The 17,484-nt window shown below is 39.1% G+C and overlaps 1 protein-coding gene and 1 non-coding gene across 4 annotated transcripts in view; one reads left to right on the plus strand and one right to left on the minus strand.

The window, feature by feature from the left end:
* Positions 1–16,816, plus strand: part of SLFN12 (schlafen family member 12) — a 44,800-nt gene extending 27,984 nt beyond the window's left edge. Inside the window, exons 3-7 of one of the 3 annotated variants that reach the window (XR_003506706.1) lie at positions 561–641; positions 4,595–4,705; positions 8,753–9,038; positions 12,035–13,886; positions 15,421–16,816. Coding sequence is in view for 2 of the 3 variants with exons in the window: in XM_027517031.1 (XP_027372832.1) it covers positions 561–641; positions 4,595–5,175 (662 nt within the window). In the remaining variant the exon portion in view is untranslated. Of the gene's footprint in view, positions 1–560; positions 642–4,594; positions 5,271–8,752; positions 9,039–12,034; positions 13,887–15,420 lie in introns of those variants that run through there. The other 2 variants (XM_027517031.1, XM_027517032.1) reach the window with 2 other exon arrangements.
* LOC113878690 lies at positions 8,886–9,046 on the minus strand. Its single transcript, XR_003507110.1, has one exon. It is a non-coding gene; the product is annotated as a U1 spliceosomal RNA (small nuclear RNA).
* Positions 16,817–17,484: the final 668 nt, after the last annotated feature.

Below are 17,484 nucleotides of genomic sequence, written 5' to 3' on the forward strand. Positions count from 1 at the left end.
TTACTATTCATGCACTTTCCTATTCATATTCAACATAGTATGTTTCAGTAGCCTCAAGGAATAAATCTATAACTTATGTCTGACCTGGGAATCTATCCACAATCAGTTCAGTTCAATTCAGTTGCTCAGTCATGTCCGACTCTTTGAGACCCCATGAACCACAGCACACCAGGCCTCCCTGTCCATCACCAACACCCGGAGTCCACCCAAACCCATGTCCATCGAATCGATGATGCCATCCAACCATCTCATCCTCTGTCGTCCCCTTCTCCTCCTGCCTTCAGTCTTTCCCAGCATCATGGTCTTTTCCAATGAGTCAGCTCTTCACATCAGGTGGCCAAAGTATTGGAGTTTCAGCTTCAACATCAGTCCCTCCAATGAACACCCAGGACTGATCTCCTTTAGGATGGACTGGTTGGATCTCCTATCCACAATATTTAACAACATTTCTGTTGGGAAAATGGGGTCATTTCTAAGCAGACTTTAGATATACAAAGCATTTAGTTGATATAGTAAGCATTTAGTTGTGACAAATTAAGAAAGTGGTTTTGTTTTTTAAGATTTTCCCAGGTTGTTTGAAGAGATGAACTTTCAACGAAGTATGTTATCACCAATTCCCCATGATTGGTCTGTTGATAAAGGTAAGAATTTAGAAAGTCAGCAGCAGAGATATCACTTTAGAGGTAATTTAATTAGGGTTTCTTTGGACTTGTATGTCTTTTCAAATCTCCTCTTCAAATAAGCTCTGTCTTGAAACTTATCATTAAAGCATATTCTGGCATTCAGGGAATGCTTTTGGTGTTTTTAGCATGGACTATATCAAAATGTAATATTTTAGGCTTTTTCTTGGTGTAATAGGAGCTCCTTTCATTGGAAGTAAGAGAAACCCAAGTCAACTTAGTTTAAACAAAAAGGAAATCCATCATGTCAGGAGGAAGTCTATATTGAGACCCAGCTTCATACACAGCTATATTCCATTATTGAAGAAAGACCAACAATACTCAGAATCTCTGATTTACCTGTTTTTGTTGTTATTACTTATGGGCAACATGTTTGTTGTTTTCTGCTGTATACACAATGTTACCTTGAATATTTTTGTTCAGTCTTCTGTCGCATATTTGTGAAAGTTTTTCTAGGGTGCACACCCAGGAGTAGAATTGCTAGGTCAGGAAGTATATGAGTATCCAAGCAATAGGATAATGCCAGATTGTTCTCCAGAGTAGATGAGTCACTTTACTCCCACCAGCATGTTAGAAATGGCACATCTTCTCCAGTTGTCAGCTTCTCTTCATCTTTCTTTTCGTCCTCCTTTTTCCCACTCAAATAGGTGTAAAATAGTATCTGCTTACATCTGCATTTCCCTGGTTGTTAATTTGGTTGAGCATCTTCATGTACTTACTGTCTGTCTGTATTTTATTGCCTATGAAATGCCTATTCTGTCGGTTGCCCATTTTGCTATTAGGTTTTTGTCTTTTTCCTGTTGATATGTAGGAGATTCTAGAATCCAGATCGGCTTCTGAACATAGGTATTACAGGTTACAGAAATCTTCTCCAAGTTCGTAGCTTTTGTTTTCTCTTTTTTTGAGGCTGCTGCTGCTGCTAAGTCACTTCAGTCATGCCTGACTCCTTGAGGCATATGATGATTATCAGCAGCTTGATACTTTTGCTGATTGTGACTTAATTTAAAATAGTCCAAGTTACCAATATTTAAAATTTCTGTTTCACTGCTCTTTCTGCTTTGTGTATGAGATCCTCTCTAACCAGTAAGTTAGAACCATATTTCCTTTCATTTTCTTCTAAAAGTTTTAGGGTTTTGCACTTTATGTTTAACATTTAAAGCCTCAGTCTATCTCAGTAGTGATGTAAGGGTGGTATTTCATTTTATTCCATGTGGATAACCGCTTTGTTGGTTTTCATTCACTAAGTTGTGTCTAACTCTTTGCGACCTCCCTGGACTATAGCCCACCAGGCTGCTCTGTCCATGGGATTTCCTAGGCAAGAATACTGGAGTGGGTTGCCATTTCCTTCTCTAGGGGGATCTTCCCAACCTAGGGATCAAACCTGTGTTCTCCTGGCTTGGTAGGCAGATTCTTTACCACTGAGCCCCCAGGGAAGCCCAGTAACCACATTACCCAGCTCCAGTTACTGAACAGTTCCCATTTTCACCCACCAATTTGCCATGCCATCTCCAGCAATATTACTAGGTATATGTATAGCTTTGTTTCTAGAATCCATATTATGTTCATTTGGTCAATTTGTCTGTCCTTATACACACTATACTGTCTTAATATTGTAATATTGTTCTAAGTACTTAGCAGGGCAGGGCTCCTTACTATTACTCTTTTTCTTTGAGAGTGTTTTGGCAGTTTGAATCATTTAATCTATGAAACAAATTTTAGAACTGTTTTAAGTGCCTCAAAAAGCCCTTTAAAGATTTTGATTGCAGTTACACTGAATATATAGATTTCAGAAGTGGCATAGTGGCATTATTTATATCAATTGGTCTTTGTACAATTGAACATAGGTTTTTAAAATGTTTTGTTGTTGTAATTGATGTTACCTTTTTGTTTGGCTTCACTGCTTGGCTTGCGGAATCTTAGTTCTCTGACCCAGAACTGAATTTGTGCCCTCAGGAATGAATGGAGGTACAGAGTCCTAACCACTGTACCACCAGGGAATTCTCAATGTTTTACTTTAAAAGTTACATTTTTTTCTTATTTGTCGCTAGTGTGTAGAAATGCAACTGATTTTATATATTGATTTCACACCACCTTGTTAAAATTTATTTTAAATAATTTGTTCATAACATTGCTTTCCTGACCTAAGAAAATATCATTAAGGTCATTATTTTGAATTCCCTGTTGGGTAAATCACTTGGCTCCACTTCATTAGGAAAAGGTTTCTGGAGATGAGTTTTGTTCTTTAATTTTGAGCATAATCCCATTTCTTCTCTTTTCTTGACTGTGTTGGTTTCTGCACATTATATAAAGCAGCCGTTTTCACAGACGGACATCAAATAGGAGATGAATTCACTAAGTAGTTCAGCCAGACATTCTGGGTGCCTCTCAAAGCGTTGTGCTCATTTAAGCCGCTAACACTTTGTTCCTAGTGTTTGTAAGCCAAGTCCCACCAGTGCCCTGATTAAGGGAGGGTGGAAGCCAGTGACTCAAGTTGTAGCCAGAAAAGTTGAGGCACTAGATGTGTGTCCCGATTCTTCCTCTCCTTAGGGAAAAGCTGATAGATGGCTTTTATCACCCGATTGCTCTTTTATTTTTCTTTCATTTTTATTTGTTTATTTATGGCTGTGCTGGGTCTCCGTTGCTACACATGGGCTTTCTCTAGTTGCTGTGAGCAGGGGCTGCTCTCTAGTTGCAGCGCAGGGCCTTCTCACTGCAGTGGCTTCTCTGGCTGTGGAGCGCAGGCGCTAGGGCACAAGGGCTTCTGTGGTTGTGGCGCACAGGCTCAGTTGCAGCAGGGGCTCCAGCGTGCGTGGGCTCAGTAGTTGTGGCGCATGGGCTTAGTTGGCCTGTAGTATGTGGCATTTTCCTAGACACAGTAGGGGAAAGAGAGGGTGGGACAAATTGAGAGACCAGCACTGAAACATATATATTACCGTATGTACAACAGACAGCAAGTAGGAAGTTGTTGTATAACCCCGGGAGCTCAGCCCAGTGCTCTGTGACAACCCAGAGGGGAGGGATGGGGTGGAGGTGCAGGGAGGTTCAAGAGGGAGGGGACATGTGTATACTATGGCTGACTCATGTTGCTGTATGGCGGAAACCAACACGACGTTGTAAAGCAATTATCCTCCAATTAAAATAAAAGAAAAAAACTACAGAGGCTTTGGAAGATGCTACATTCCTCCAAAGGGGATTATATTTCTTTCTGCAGGTAGATAGAGTACCAGTGATAACCTTGATTTTTTAAGATTTGTTTTATGCTTTTCTAGAAAGAATATCTTTAAATTTTGCCCTTACCATTACTAGGTCATGGCTCTTCTTGAGTCTCAACTCAAAGTCTGAGGTGTTTACCACGGGCCTTCCGCTTTTCAGGGACTCAAATTCCGGTCTAAGTCACCCCACCACCATGAGGTTGATAAAACTCAGGTTCAGCTCTTTTTAACCTCCCAGTAACAATTTCTTCTGGGTTTTCTCACCCTGTATCTGCCAAGTGAGTTGAAGGAAATGTGAATGTAGAGTTTGGCTGCTTTTCTGCAGTTTTATCTTAGATTTTCCCTTTCGAATTATAGTTCCTCTGGTAGCCCCAAATGCCAGTCTCTTTTTCCTCAGCCTAATAAAACTGGAGATTTATGCTTGGGCTGTATTTACCCATGACATGATATGGAAAATATCCTCAGGCAAAAAGCTGGGATGAATGTGGTGCTACTTCCTGTGTTTCCATCAAATATTGTGACCCTTTAAGTCCTGCTTGTGTTGGTTGCTCTCTAGTTCTTTAAATTTCTGTTTTTATATTTTATACAACTTTCATAGTTGTGTTTGGTGGGAGGGGTTGGTCTGGTACAAGCTACTTTGTCATGGTTGGAATTGGAAGCTTCCAGTATTTAAAAATTTATTATAATTATTTTCCTACCTAGTGCCATCAGAAAAGGTGACATATATCCCAGAAATCCTCTACAAGAGACTGTTCTCACAACATGAAGGAGTTGCACAGTTGATATGTAAAGAGATGGGCTCTGTTCATCAAGGTACATTGATCTTTTCTAAGAGTTGGTCTTTGGATCTGGACTTGCAAGAGAACCAGAGCGTCATCTGTGATGCACTGCTAATTTCCCAGGACCGTCCACCAGTCTTATACACCTTCCTCAGGGAACTGAATGAGGAACTAAAAGGCTATTCTATACAAACTGCCTTAACTTTAAAGAAGAAACTGGTAAAAATTGGTGGCTACACTGGGAAAGTGTGTGTCATGACAAAGATCTACTGCAGTGAAGAATCTTCTACATTAACTGAAGGCAGTGCGAGACTTCTTCATGATTCAAGCTTATCTGCCACCTACCCTAAGTCCTACACCCTCATAACCAGTCAAACAATGAACGATTTAAAGAAGGCCCTTTTCATAGTCTTGAAGAGTCTTGGAACTTTAAGTGATAAATTTGATTCTGAGATTTTTCAACACCTCTTGAGCAATCAGCATGGATTACTTTCTGAGGAATGACAAAAGGTTGTTTAAATATCGTCCAGTTCAGTTCAGTTGCTCAGTTGTGTCCGACTCTTTGCAACCCCACAGACTGCAGCACGCTGGCTTCCCTGTCCTTTACTATCTCTCAGAGCTTGCTCAAACTCATGTCTATCGAGTTGGTGATGCCATTCAATCATCTCATCCTCTGTCGTCCCCTTCTCGTCCTGCCTTCAATCTTTCCCAGCAACAGGTTCTTTTCTCATGAGTCAGCTCTTTGCATCAGGCGGCCAAAGAATTTAGCTTCAGCACCAGTCCTTCCAATGAATATTCGGGACTAATCTCCTTTAGGATGGACTGGTTGGATCTCCTTCCAGTCCAAGGGACTCTCAAGAGTCTTCTCCAGCACCACAGTTCAAAAGCATCAATTCTTCAGCGCTCAGCTTTCTTTATGGTCCAATTCTCACATCCATACATGACTACTGGAAAAACCATAGCTTTGACTGGATGGACCTTTGTCGGCAAAGCTTTTTAATATGCTGTCTTGGTTTGTCGTAGCTTTTCTTCCAAGGAGCAAGCATCTTTTAATCTCATGGCTACAGTCACCATCTGCAGTGATTTTGGAGCCCAAAAAAATCTTGCGCAAGGCTCATCTGAATCATTAAAAGTAGACCAGGCTACAAAGATGTTTTTCATTATGTCGTCAATGTTGTTCTCAAATAATGTGAAAATATACCTCTAAAAAGCTTTACAAGGAAAACAACTTGATAGGATCTTGGAAAGTCTAATTTAATTTTCAATTTATTTCTTTCTAAATGGTTTTCATAGGTGTTACTCAAGACTTTTTGTTGTTGTTTAGTCTCTAAATTGTGCCCGATACTTTTGCAACCCCATGAACTGTAGCCCACCAGGCTCCTCTGTCTGTGGGATTTCCCAGGCAAGAATACTGGAGTGGGTTGCCATTTCCTTCTCCAGGGGATCTTCCCAACCCAGGGATGAAACCTGCATCTCCTGCTTGGCAGGCAGATTCTTTACCACTGAGCCCTCTGGGAAGCCCCTTTAAAAGTTATTAGGAAAATTAATTTGTTAATTACTCTGTGCATAGTTCATGGATAAGTTTTCTTCCACTTTTAAGTTATGGAAACTTTCAATACTTTTAACAACAACAATGGAAATTTCCAAGACGTACCCAAAAAACCTTTATAACTTAGAAAAGATTATAATTGATGATGTTTACAGTCTTTATAAGGAAACAAAGAATCCAAAATTTTTCCCCCTCCCCACAAAATTCTTTGAATCTTCTTGGACTACTTTTATACTGTTCACTTGGAGAAGTTATGACTTTTCTAATTGCTCAGCTGGCATCCTTAAGAACTCAGCAGAATAGTCGCTTTAGCATGCAGAATTGAAGATGATATGGAGAGTCTTCCAGACAAACAAAATGTAAAGAAGTTCATCACCGCTAGACTGCTGGTGACAGGGACTTAAGCTGAAATGAAAGGGTGCTAATTAGTACAGATGTCTCTGTCTTAAAATGGTTCGACTTAGGATTTCTTGACTTTACGATGGTACGGGAGCAATTCGCATTCAGTAGAAACTATACTTCGAATTTTGAATTTTGATTTTTTCCTGAGCTAGCCGTATGTGATACAATATTTTTGTATGATGCCGGGCACTGGCAGTGAGCCACAACTCCCAGTCAGCCATGTAGTCACAAGGGTAAATAACCAGCGCTCTATAGGGTATTGTGTTGCTTCCTGCTTCTGATGTGAAGAAGAGGAAAGCAATTACTCTTGAGATGAAACTCGATTTCCCTGCATCAAAGTGGCAATTCAGTAATGGCCATTACGTGTGAGTTCGGACTTTTGCAATTGATGATCTCGACCATCTTAAAGGATAAGTGAATCGGTGATACAGTGAAATTGTCAGCATTGGTTAAATCCACTGTCTTTGCGAAGAAATTACCTGGGCTAATCGATGATATGGGAAAATTTCTCGACACTAGAATGGAAGATCAGATACAGAAGCGCATACCACATAGTCTACTGAGGCAAGTTTTTTTCCATACACTTAAAGAGTATGCTGACGATCTTACACATATGCGAATGTTTATAGTGAGTTAATATCCGGTGTTTCAAGTGGCGTTGTTATTTTCATAATGTGAACATTGGTGGTGAGGCAGCAGGTTGCTGATACCAAAGTGTTTAAGGAAGTGCCGAAGTGTTTAAGGAAGAGCTGCGTAGAATAATTGTGGATGAGAAGTATTTGCCAGAACACATATGTAATGTTGATGAAATCAACTTGTTCTGAAAACATATGCCACAGCGTACGTACATTCATCAAAAGTCCAAGACAATGGATTCAAGGCTTCCAAAGACTATATAATGCTGCTTTGGGACACAGATGTTATAAGGTTCAAGTTGAAGCCTTTCTTAATCTACCACTTGGAAAACCCTAGAGCACACAGGAATACGAGAAAGCATATAGGTTCAGTTCAATTCAGTTCAGTCGCTCAGTCGTGTCCGACTCTTTGCCACCCCATGGACTGTGGCACACCAGGCTTCCCTGTCCATCACCAACTCCCAGAGCCTGCTCAAAAAAGCATATACTTCCCATTTATTGTTGCCATAACAGGGAAGCCTGGATGATATTCGCATTGTTTGAAAACTGGTTTTTGAACTGTCTTACTCTACACACAAGAGAATGTTGCAGGCAAAACAAGCTGTACAATCAGAGCTTGAAGTCTTCCTAAAGAATATTGTGCCTACTAAACCATCAGCTGGTGTAGATGCCCCAGTGCCTCCTGCTATCCTCAAGCCTTATCGAGAGAGAATTATCACTGTAGCATCAATATCATCCCGCGATTAATTTTAGTTCAATGTTTCAAACATTCTTCAGGCCTGCTGTGCTTTCAGCTGTCTGCTTTGATGGTAAATATCCATACAACCATTTTGTTTTTCACTTTCAGTACAGTGATCAATAAATTAAATGATATATTCAACATTTTAATTTAAAAATAAGCTTTGTGTTAAATGAGTTTGCCTAACTGTAAGCCAGTGTAACTGTTCTGAGCTGATTTAAGGTAGGCTAGACTGAGCTATGATGTTCAGTAAGTTAGTTGTATTACATGCAGATTTGACTTAAAATATTTTCAACTTATGATGGGTTTATTGGGACATAAAACCATCACAAGTCGAGGGAGATCTGTAATAGGAAAACATATGAAAGTATAAATAATAGCCGCTCAGTCATGTCTAACTCTTTGCAACCCCATGGACTGTAGCCTGCCAGGCTCCCCTGTCCATGGAATTCTCCAGGCAAGAATACTGGAGTGGATTGCCATTTCCACTCCAAAAGATAAAGGGATAAGAATCTAAGCATACTACTACAGAAAGTCATCAAATCACAAAGCAAGTGAGTGAGAGAAGAAAAAAGAAACAGACGAGCCACAAAACAGCAGGAAATGGCAAAATGGTACTAAATACAAACCTATCAATAATTACTTCCTTTTTAAAATGTTTATGTATATATGTAAATAGTTGATTTACAATATTATATAAGTTTTACTATACAACACAGTGATTCACAGTGTTTTGTTTTTTGTTTTGTTTTTCAGCTGTACCACATGGCATATGGGGTCTTAGTTCCAGAACCGAGGATTGAACCTGTGCCCCCTGCAGTGGAAGCACAGATTCTTAAACGCTGAACCACTGGGAAATTCCCAGATGTTTGTTTTTCAAAACCTGCCAGGAGGAAGCATGAACGCAGTTCCTCCCTACTACAAATTATGCAGCCAAGTTCCCCACGTTTGGGGAAATGGCAGGGGTCAGCACACCTGGAGTGCAATGGATGAGCCTTGCCCTGGGAAAACCACCTTCATGCTCATGGTATCTCCCCTGCTGGTAAGTATATGATTCACAATTTTTAAAGGTTATACCTCGTTTATAGTTTTTGTAAAATATTGGCTGTATTCCTTGTGTTGTACAATATAATCCCTGGAACCTATTTATTTTATACATAGTAGTCTGTGCCTCTTAATCCCCTACTCTATTCTTCCCTTCCCCCACTTCCTTCTCCCCACTGTATCTGTGGGTCTGTTCCTTTTTTGTTACTAATTTTCATTAGTTTGCTTTATATTTTAGATTCTACATATAAGTGATATCATACAGTATTTGTCTTTCTGTCTGACTTATTTTATCCATGTTGTTGCAAAAGGCAGGTTTCATTTTTGTGGCTGAGTAGTATTCCATTTCTCGGAGAAGGCAATGGCACCCCACTCCAGCACTCTTGCCTGGAAAATCCCATGGACGGAGGAGCCTGGTGGGCTGCAGTCCATGGGGTCGCTAAGAGTTGGACACAACTGAGTGACTTCACTTTCACTTTTCACTTTCATGCACTGGAGAAGGAAATGGCAACCCACTCCAGTGTTCTTGCCTGGAGAATCCCAGGGACGGCGGAGCCTGGTGGGCTGCCATCTATGGGGTCGCACAGAGTCGGACACGACTGAAGCGACTTAGCAGCAGCAGCAGCAGCATTCCATTGTGTATATGTAGCACAACTTCTTTATCCATTCATTGTTGACGGACACTTAGGTTGCTTCTGTATTTTGGCAGTTGTAAATAATGCTGCTATGAACATTGGGATTCATATGTCTTTTCAAATTAGTTTTTCATTTTTTGGATATATACCCAGGAGTGGCTTCTCTTTTTAGTGATGTGGGAGTTCTCTTTTTAGTCTTTTGAGAAAGCTCCTTACTGTTTTTCACATGCTTGCCAACATTTTTTATTTGTGTTCTTTTTAATGGTAGCCACTCTGGCAGTATACGGTGATATCTCATTGTGGTTTTAAATTGTGTTTCTCTGATGATTAACAGTGTTTGAACCTCTTTCCATGTGCCTGTTGGCCATCTGTTTTGTTTTGTTTTGTTTTCTGAAAAATGTCTATTCAGGTCTTCTGCACATTTTTAAATCATGTTGCTTGCTTTTTGATGTTGTTGTATGAGCTATCTTAATATTTTGGATTGTAACCCCACATCAGTCATATAATTTGGAAATATTTTCTCCTATTCAGTAGATTGTCTTTTCATTTTGTCAATGGTTTTCTTTACTATGCAAAAGCTTTTAAGTTTCACTACGTTCCATTTACTTACTTTTGCTTTTATTTTCTTTGCTTTAGGAGATAGATCCAAAAACATATATATTGCTACAACTTGTGTCAAAGAGTATTCTGCCTGTGTTTCCTTCTAGGAGTTTTATGGTTTCCAGTCTTGTATTTAAGTCTTTAATACATTTTGACATTCTTTTGTAAACGGTGATAGAGAATGTTCTGATTTCATTCTTTTATTAATAAATGGAGCTGTCCAGTTTTCCCAGCACCACTTATTGAAGAAATTATCTTTCCCCCATTGTATATTCTTACCTCCTTTATCATAGATTAACTGACAAGTGCTTGGGTTTATTTCTTGGATTTCTATCCTGTTCCATTAATCCATATCTTATGTACAAAATTAACTCAAAATGGATTAAAAGCTTTAATGATAGATCTGAAATCATAAAACTCCTAGAAGAAAACATAGGTGGTAAGCTGCTTAGCATCTGTCTTGGTTATTTTGTTTTTTTGAATTGACAACAAAACACAGATAACAAAAGCAAAAATAAATAAGCAAGATCACATCAAACTTAAAACCTTGTATAAAACAAATTAAATCATCAATAAAATTAAAAGACAACATACCAAATAGGAGAATATATTTGCAAATCATGTGTCTCATAAGGGGTTAACATCCAAAGTATATAAAGAATTCATTCAACTCAATAACAACAAAATAAAACAATCTAATTTTAAAATGGCACAGAATCTGAATAGACATTTTTCTGAAGAAGACATACAAATAATAAAAAGTACATGAAAAAGTGCTTTAACATCACTAATCATTAGGGAAATGAAAATCAAAACCACAATGAGATATCATCTCATACTTGTTAGAATGCTGCTAAGTCGCTTCAGTCATGTCCGACTCTGTGCAACCCCATAGACGGCAGCCCACCAGGCTCCCCCGTCCCTGGGATTCTCCAGGCAAGAACACTGGAGTGGGGTGCCATTGCCTTCTCCACTTGTTAGAATGGCTATCATCAAAAAGACAAGAAATAGCAAGTCTTAGTGAGGATTGAAGGAAAAGCAACCCTTGTGCACTGTTGGGAATATAAATTTGTGCAACCACTATGGAAAGTAGTGTGGAAGTTCTTCAAAAAAAATTAAAAGTAGAATGACCATATGATCCCACAGGTTCACTTCTGGGTGTTTATTCACAGGAAAATAAAAAGTACTAACTGCAAGATGCATGTACCCCTATGTTTATTGCAGCATTATTCACAATAGCCAAGATATGGAAGAAACTTATGTTCCTATATTCTGTATAGCCATTAAACACACACAATGAAACATTATTCAATCATAGAAAGAGAAGGAAATTTTGCCATTTTTGACAATAGGGGTGGATTTTTAGGGCATAATGTTAAGTGAAACAAGACAAAGAAGAACAAATATTATGTGATCTCACTTATTTGTGGAATATGAAGACAAAAACCAACCAACCAAAAAAGCTCCCAAGCTCATGAATACAAGGAATAGGGGTGGGGATGGGGTTGCAAAATGGATAAAGTAAGTTAAAAAGCACAAAATTCCAACTGTAAAATGAATAAATCATGGGATGTTATGTACAGCATGGTGACTATGGTAATGAAAGTGAAAATTGCTCAGTTCTGTCCAACTCTTTGTGACCCCACGGACTATGCAGTTCATGGAATTCTCCACGTCAGAATACTGGAGTGGGTAGCTGTTCCCTTCTCCAGGGGATCTTCCCAACCCAGGGACTGAACCCAGGTTTCCCACATTGCAGGTGGATTCTTTACCGGTTGAGTCACCAGGGAAATCCAAGAATACTGAAGTGGGTAGCCTATCCCTTCTCCTTCAAATTCCTGGATCTTCCCAACTCAGGAATTGAACCGGGGTGTCCTGCATTGCAGGTGGATTCTTTACCAGCTGAGCTACCAGAGAAGCCCAACTATGGTAATAGTCTATTGCATATTTGAAGGTTGTTAAGAGAATAAATCTTAAAAGTTTTCACAAGGAAAAAAATGTTGTAATAATATATGGTGATGGATGTCAACTAGACTTACTGTCCAGGGGTGATCACTTTGCAATATACAGAAATATCTGATCACTGTCTTGTATACCAGCCACTAATATAATGTTATATGCCAATTCTATCTAAAAAGTCAACAGAATAAAAAGAAGATACATGTATAATGAATCATTTTGCTGTATATCTGAAACTAACACAAAATTGTGAATCAACCATGGTCCAACATAAAATGAAAAATTTAAAAAGTCAACAGAATATTTTCTGTTACTACTGTGAAAGTAATGTGCCCTTTTTTATTCATCTTAAGATTTTTTTTGTCTTTGATGTTTAACAGTTTGATATGCTGTGCCTATGTATATTTTTGTTTCTATTCATCCTGCTTGGGATTCACAGAATGTCAGGTCTACAGCTTTTTCTGTCTTGTCAGCTTTGGAATTTTTCAAAAGTTATCTCTTAAAGAAAATATTGCTCTTATACTTTCTCACATCTCTCCGTGTTGTGTAAACATTTGACGTTTTTGTTGTGTACCATATGACTATTTTTTAATCTGAATTTTCACTCTTTTTCTCTGCTACTGCTGCTGCTAAGTAGGTTCAGTCGTGTCCGACTCTGTGCAACCCCAGAGACAGCAGCCCACCAGGCTCCCCCGTCCCTAGGATTCTCCAGGCAAGAACACTGGAGTGGGTTGCCATTTCCTTCTCCAGAAAAATTTTATAAACAACTTTTTCTCTATGTATGCTTAAATCTAAATATTGATTTTTATCAGCCTTTTTTTTATTACTAATACTTACTTTTAATTGCGATGTCTTATTTTCATTACATTTATTTTATCTGCTTATGTAAAATGACTTTCCATTTATAGTAATGGTATATAAAAAGTTTTATATAAACAAGATGATTTTAAAATATCAAGTTATTACAGTAAGTACAAAAAAATCTTGAATAATTAACCTTTGAAAATCACTGCAGTAAAGCCAAAGCAACAGTAAATGGTTATAATTAAGAGACTTGGCTCTTAAAAAGAAAAGCCTCACCAATATCTATTCTTTTAATTTTTGTTTTCTTTCTTCTGATTTTACAGCTAACCCACAATGTGACACGTATGTATATACAAAGTGACACGTATGTATATAAACCTTAAATTGTTTAAGATCTATGTGAGCTGTGTTACTGCATTATGGAGAACAACATTAACGAGTATATTTCATGTCTGTTTCACAGCTAACTACTGTATTTCCAGATGAGCCAATATTTCCACGTGACAGATACACATCTCTTTTTCTCTTAATTACTCCACCAATCCTGAGTGTTATAATTATCACTTGGGCCAACGGCAAATACCCTCATTTATTTACTTTGAAATGATACAATCCAGGGAGGAAAAAAATCCTCATTCGAACACGGTATTTTTTGTTTTAGTAACAACTGGGTATATTTCTGTTTGCAGCAAACCCTTACTCAAAAGAAGAAATGGCTCATCTTTACATTCCACTTTTTAAGCAGCAGCACCATTTCCAAGCTGCCACAGCTGTGACTTGCAGTGAGTCAGCTCTATCCCCCGTACGCCTCAGCTTCTAAATATGTAAAGTGACAAAGCCAGATCTGGGTGAGTCTGAGAAACCGCACCGGCCCTCATGAGTGAAAACACTTCTGAATAACCTGGTGCGCACTGCTCAACTCTATGCATCTGGTTTTCCACGTTCTCTTGCGATTTGATATCTTATGGTTTACTACTTCCTCAGACTCAGACTGGAATAGTAATTAAGGGAATTAATTTAAAAGGCCTTGCTTTTTTGGATTATGGATTAATTTTGGAACAAAATGTAAATGAGATGACATTAGAGCACTTCTTCAAAACCAAATGCTGGGACATGATTATATTTAAAGTCTGGTGCTAAGTCACTTTAGTCGTGTCCGACTCTTGGCGACCCCATAGACAGCAGCCCACCAGGCTCCCCCGTCCCTGGGATTCTCCAGGCAAGAACACTGGAGTGGGTTGCTATCAGCCTTCCAGTTCACTAGTTTTCTCTTTTGCTGTGTCTAATTTCCTGTTAAACCTATCTGTTAATGTCTAATTTCAATTCAATTCTAGAATTCCTACTGGAGTCTATCAATTCTTTGATGATTTTTTTTCTCCCTTTTTTCCTCTCTTTCTTAAGAACATAAATAATAGCTCTTTTCAATCCTTGTCTGGTAATTCCATTATTTGGATTAACTTTGGTCTGTTTCTGTTGTATGGTTTTTTCCTTCTTGGTCTTCGCCATACAGTCCTGTATTTTGGCATGCCAGGTAATTTTCAGTTAAATCCTAGACATGGTATGAAAAAAGGTATAGAGGATCTAGGTGATACTGTCTTCCTCTCAAGAAGATTCATGCTGTCCTTTGCAAGGCCGACAGAGTAACATATGATTATCTTAATCCAGTTAGAGACTTAGCTACTCAAGGAAAGTTTTGACAGTATTTTTAATCTCTGATTTGTATTTGCAAATCTCTAATTTGTCTAACGGAGAAGGCAATGGCACCCCACTCCAGTACTCTTGCCTGGAAAATCCCATGGATGGAGGAGCCTGGTGGGCTGCAGTCCATGGGGTTGGGAAGAGTCGGACACGACTGAGTGTCTTCACTTTCACTTTTCACTTTCATGCATTGGAGAAGGAAATGGCAACCCACTCCAGTGTTCTTGCCTGGAGAATCCCAGAGTCAGGGGAGCCTGGTGGGCTGCCGTCAGTGGGGTCGCACAGAGTCGGACACGACTGAAGCGACTTAGCAGCAGCAGCAGCAACAATTTGTCTAAAGCAAAGCAAAGCTGGTTTCCTCAGCTTTAAATTGCCTTCAGACAGATGTTTTATGTACGATAATGGCCTTTTCTAACTCTTCTCAGTGGAAATGTTGGTTTGCCACATGCTACTCATTACGGCATATCACTTTTGTGCATTAATAGCAATATCTCAGAATAAAACTTAAATTTTAGTAGATAACCAATACACTCATTGGATTACATTTTAATGGGGGAAAGCTATAATTTTTATCTGAGCTCGAAATATTTTTATTGTGTCCAATTGCTTGCTGTACATCTTGATATGTCATAGGTACCTAAAAAGTATCCAGATGAACTCTATGATTTTCTCTCTTTCTTCCAGGTTTAAGGAGACCAAAGAGATGTAAACATTAATTTCAGGGCAGGAGACCTGAATATACATTTTTCCAAAGAAGACATAGAAATGGCTATTTGGCATGTGAAAAGATACTCAGCATCACTAATCACTGCATGTGTGCTCAGCCACTTCAGTCGTGTCTGACTCTTTGTGACCCTGTGGACTGTAGCCCACCAGGCTCCTCCGTCCATGGAATTCTCCAGGCAAGAATACTGGAGTGGGTTGCCATGCCCTACTCCAGGGGATCTTCCCAACCCAGGGATCAAACCTGCATCTCTTACGTCTCCTGCATTGACAGGTGGATTCTTTACCACTAGTGCCACCTGGGAATCCCCACTAATCATTACAGAATCATTATAGAAATGTAAATTAAAACCACAGTGAGATATCACCTCACACCTGTCGGAATAGCTATCATCAAAAGTATAGTACAGATAACAAATTTTGACAAGGACGTGGAGAAAAGGGAATACTCGTGCGTTGTTGGCGGGAATGTAAACTAGTGCAGCCGTTGTGGAAAACAGTATGGCAGCGTCTCAAAAAAACTGTATGTATGTATTGCTGTATGACTCAGCAGTTCCACTCCTGGATTTACATCCAAAGAAAACAAAAACACTAATTCAAAAAGACATGCATCCCGATGTTCATAGCAGCATTATTTGTAACAGCCAAGATAAGGAAACAACCTACATGTCCATCAATAGATGAATGAATGAAGAAGATGTGGTCCACGTATACACAATGGAACACTACCCAGCCATACAAGAAGAAGGAGATCCTGCCATCTGCACCAACATGAATGGACGGCAGCACACCAGGTTTCCCCTGTCCTTCACAATCTTCTGGAGTTTGCTCAAACTTGTGACCACTGAGTCGGTGATGCCATCCAACCATCTCATCTTCTGTCATCCCCTTCTCCTCCTGCCTTCAGTCTTTCCCAGCATCAGGGTCTTCTCCAATGAGTTGGCTCTTCGCATCAGGTGGTCAGAGTATTGGAACTTCAGCTACAGTCCTTCCAATGAATATCCAGGGTTGATTTCCTTTAGGATTGACTGGTTTGATCTCCTTGATGTCCAAGGGACTCGTCAAATATATGTAGAATCTAAGAAATAAAGCAAACAAGTGTATAACAAAACAGATGCAGAGAACAAAGTAGTGGTTACTAGTGGGGATAAAGAGGGGAAGGGGCATGGGATTAAGAGGTTCAAACTACTGTGTATGAAATAAATAAGCAACAAGTATATATTATACAACACAGAGAAATATAGGCGTTATTTTGTAATACCAAATGGAACATAATTTGTAAAAAATTGAATTACTATGTTGAACATGTATAACTAAGAAAATACTGTAAATAAACTATACTTTGATTTTTAAAGAATTTAAAAAAATCATCTCCTTTCTTTATTTCATTAGGAAGACCTGCATTTGTATCTTCCTATTATTATTTTTTTTTAACCATTAAGGCATTTTATTTGCACACACGTAGTACATCCCTAGAAAAAGAATCCAAAGATTTTCCCTCCTGTGTGTTTTCATCTTGTTTTTTCATGGTCCATGATGTCAGCTGAGATCGTCAGAACAATGAAGCCAAATTGACAGGATGGGAGCAGGTTATTCTGTAACTTTTCTAGCTCTTTGAATTGCACATCAAATCTGGGGCTGATCCACTTATTTCGCCTGCCTGTGAGGTTCACAATTTTACCAGCCCTGTGATTATCAATGATTTCAAATTTGTCAATGTAACTGCGCTTCATCATCATCGTTAGCAACCTGATGATGATTTTTGGAACATGGCCTGATTGGAACCTGTCATTTACCTCTCTCCTTTTGCCATTGTTGATCCTCTTGAGAGCATCAACCGGGACATTCGTACACCATTATGGCAGCACTGAAAGATGGCAGGAAGAGCTCTTCTTGCATTTTTAATAGCATGTTCCACCTGCCAATGCAGGAGAGGCAAGAGATGGGGTTCGATCCCTGGGTGGGGAAGATACCCTGGAGAAGGAGATGGCAACCTGCTCAGTATTCTTGCTTGTGAAATTCCAT

This window comes from Bos indicus x Bos taurus, chromosome 19, assembly GCF_003369695.1.
Source record: "Bos indicus x Bos taurus breed Angus x Brahman F1 hybrid chromosome 19, Bos_hybrid_MaternalHap_v2.0, whole genome shotgun sequence".
Taxonomy (NCBI): Eukaryota; Metazoa; Chordata; class Mammalia; order Artiodactyla; family Bovidae; genus Bos; species Bos indicus x Bos taurus.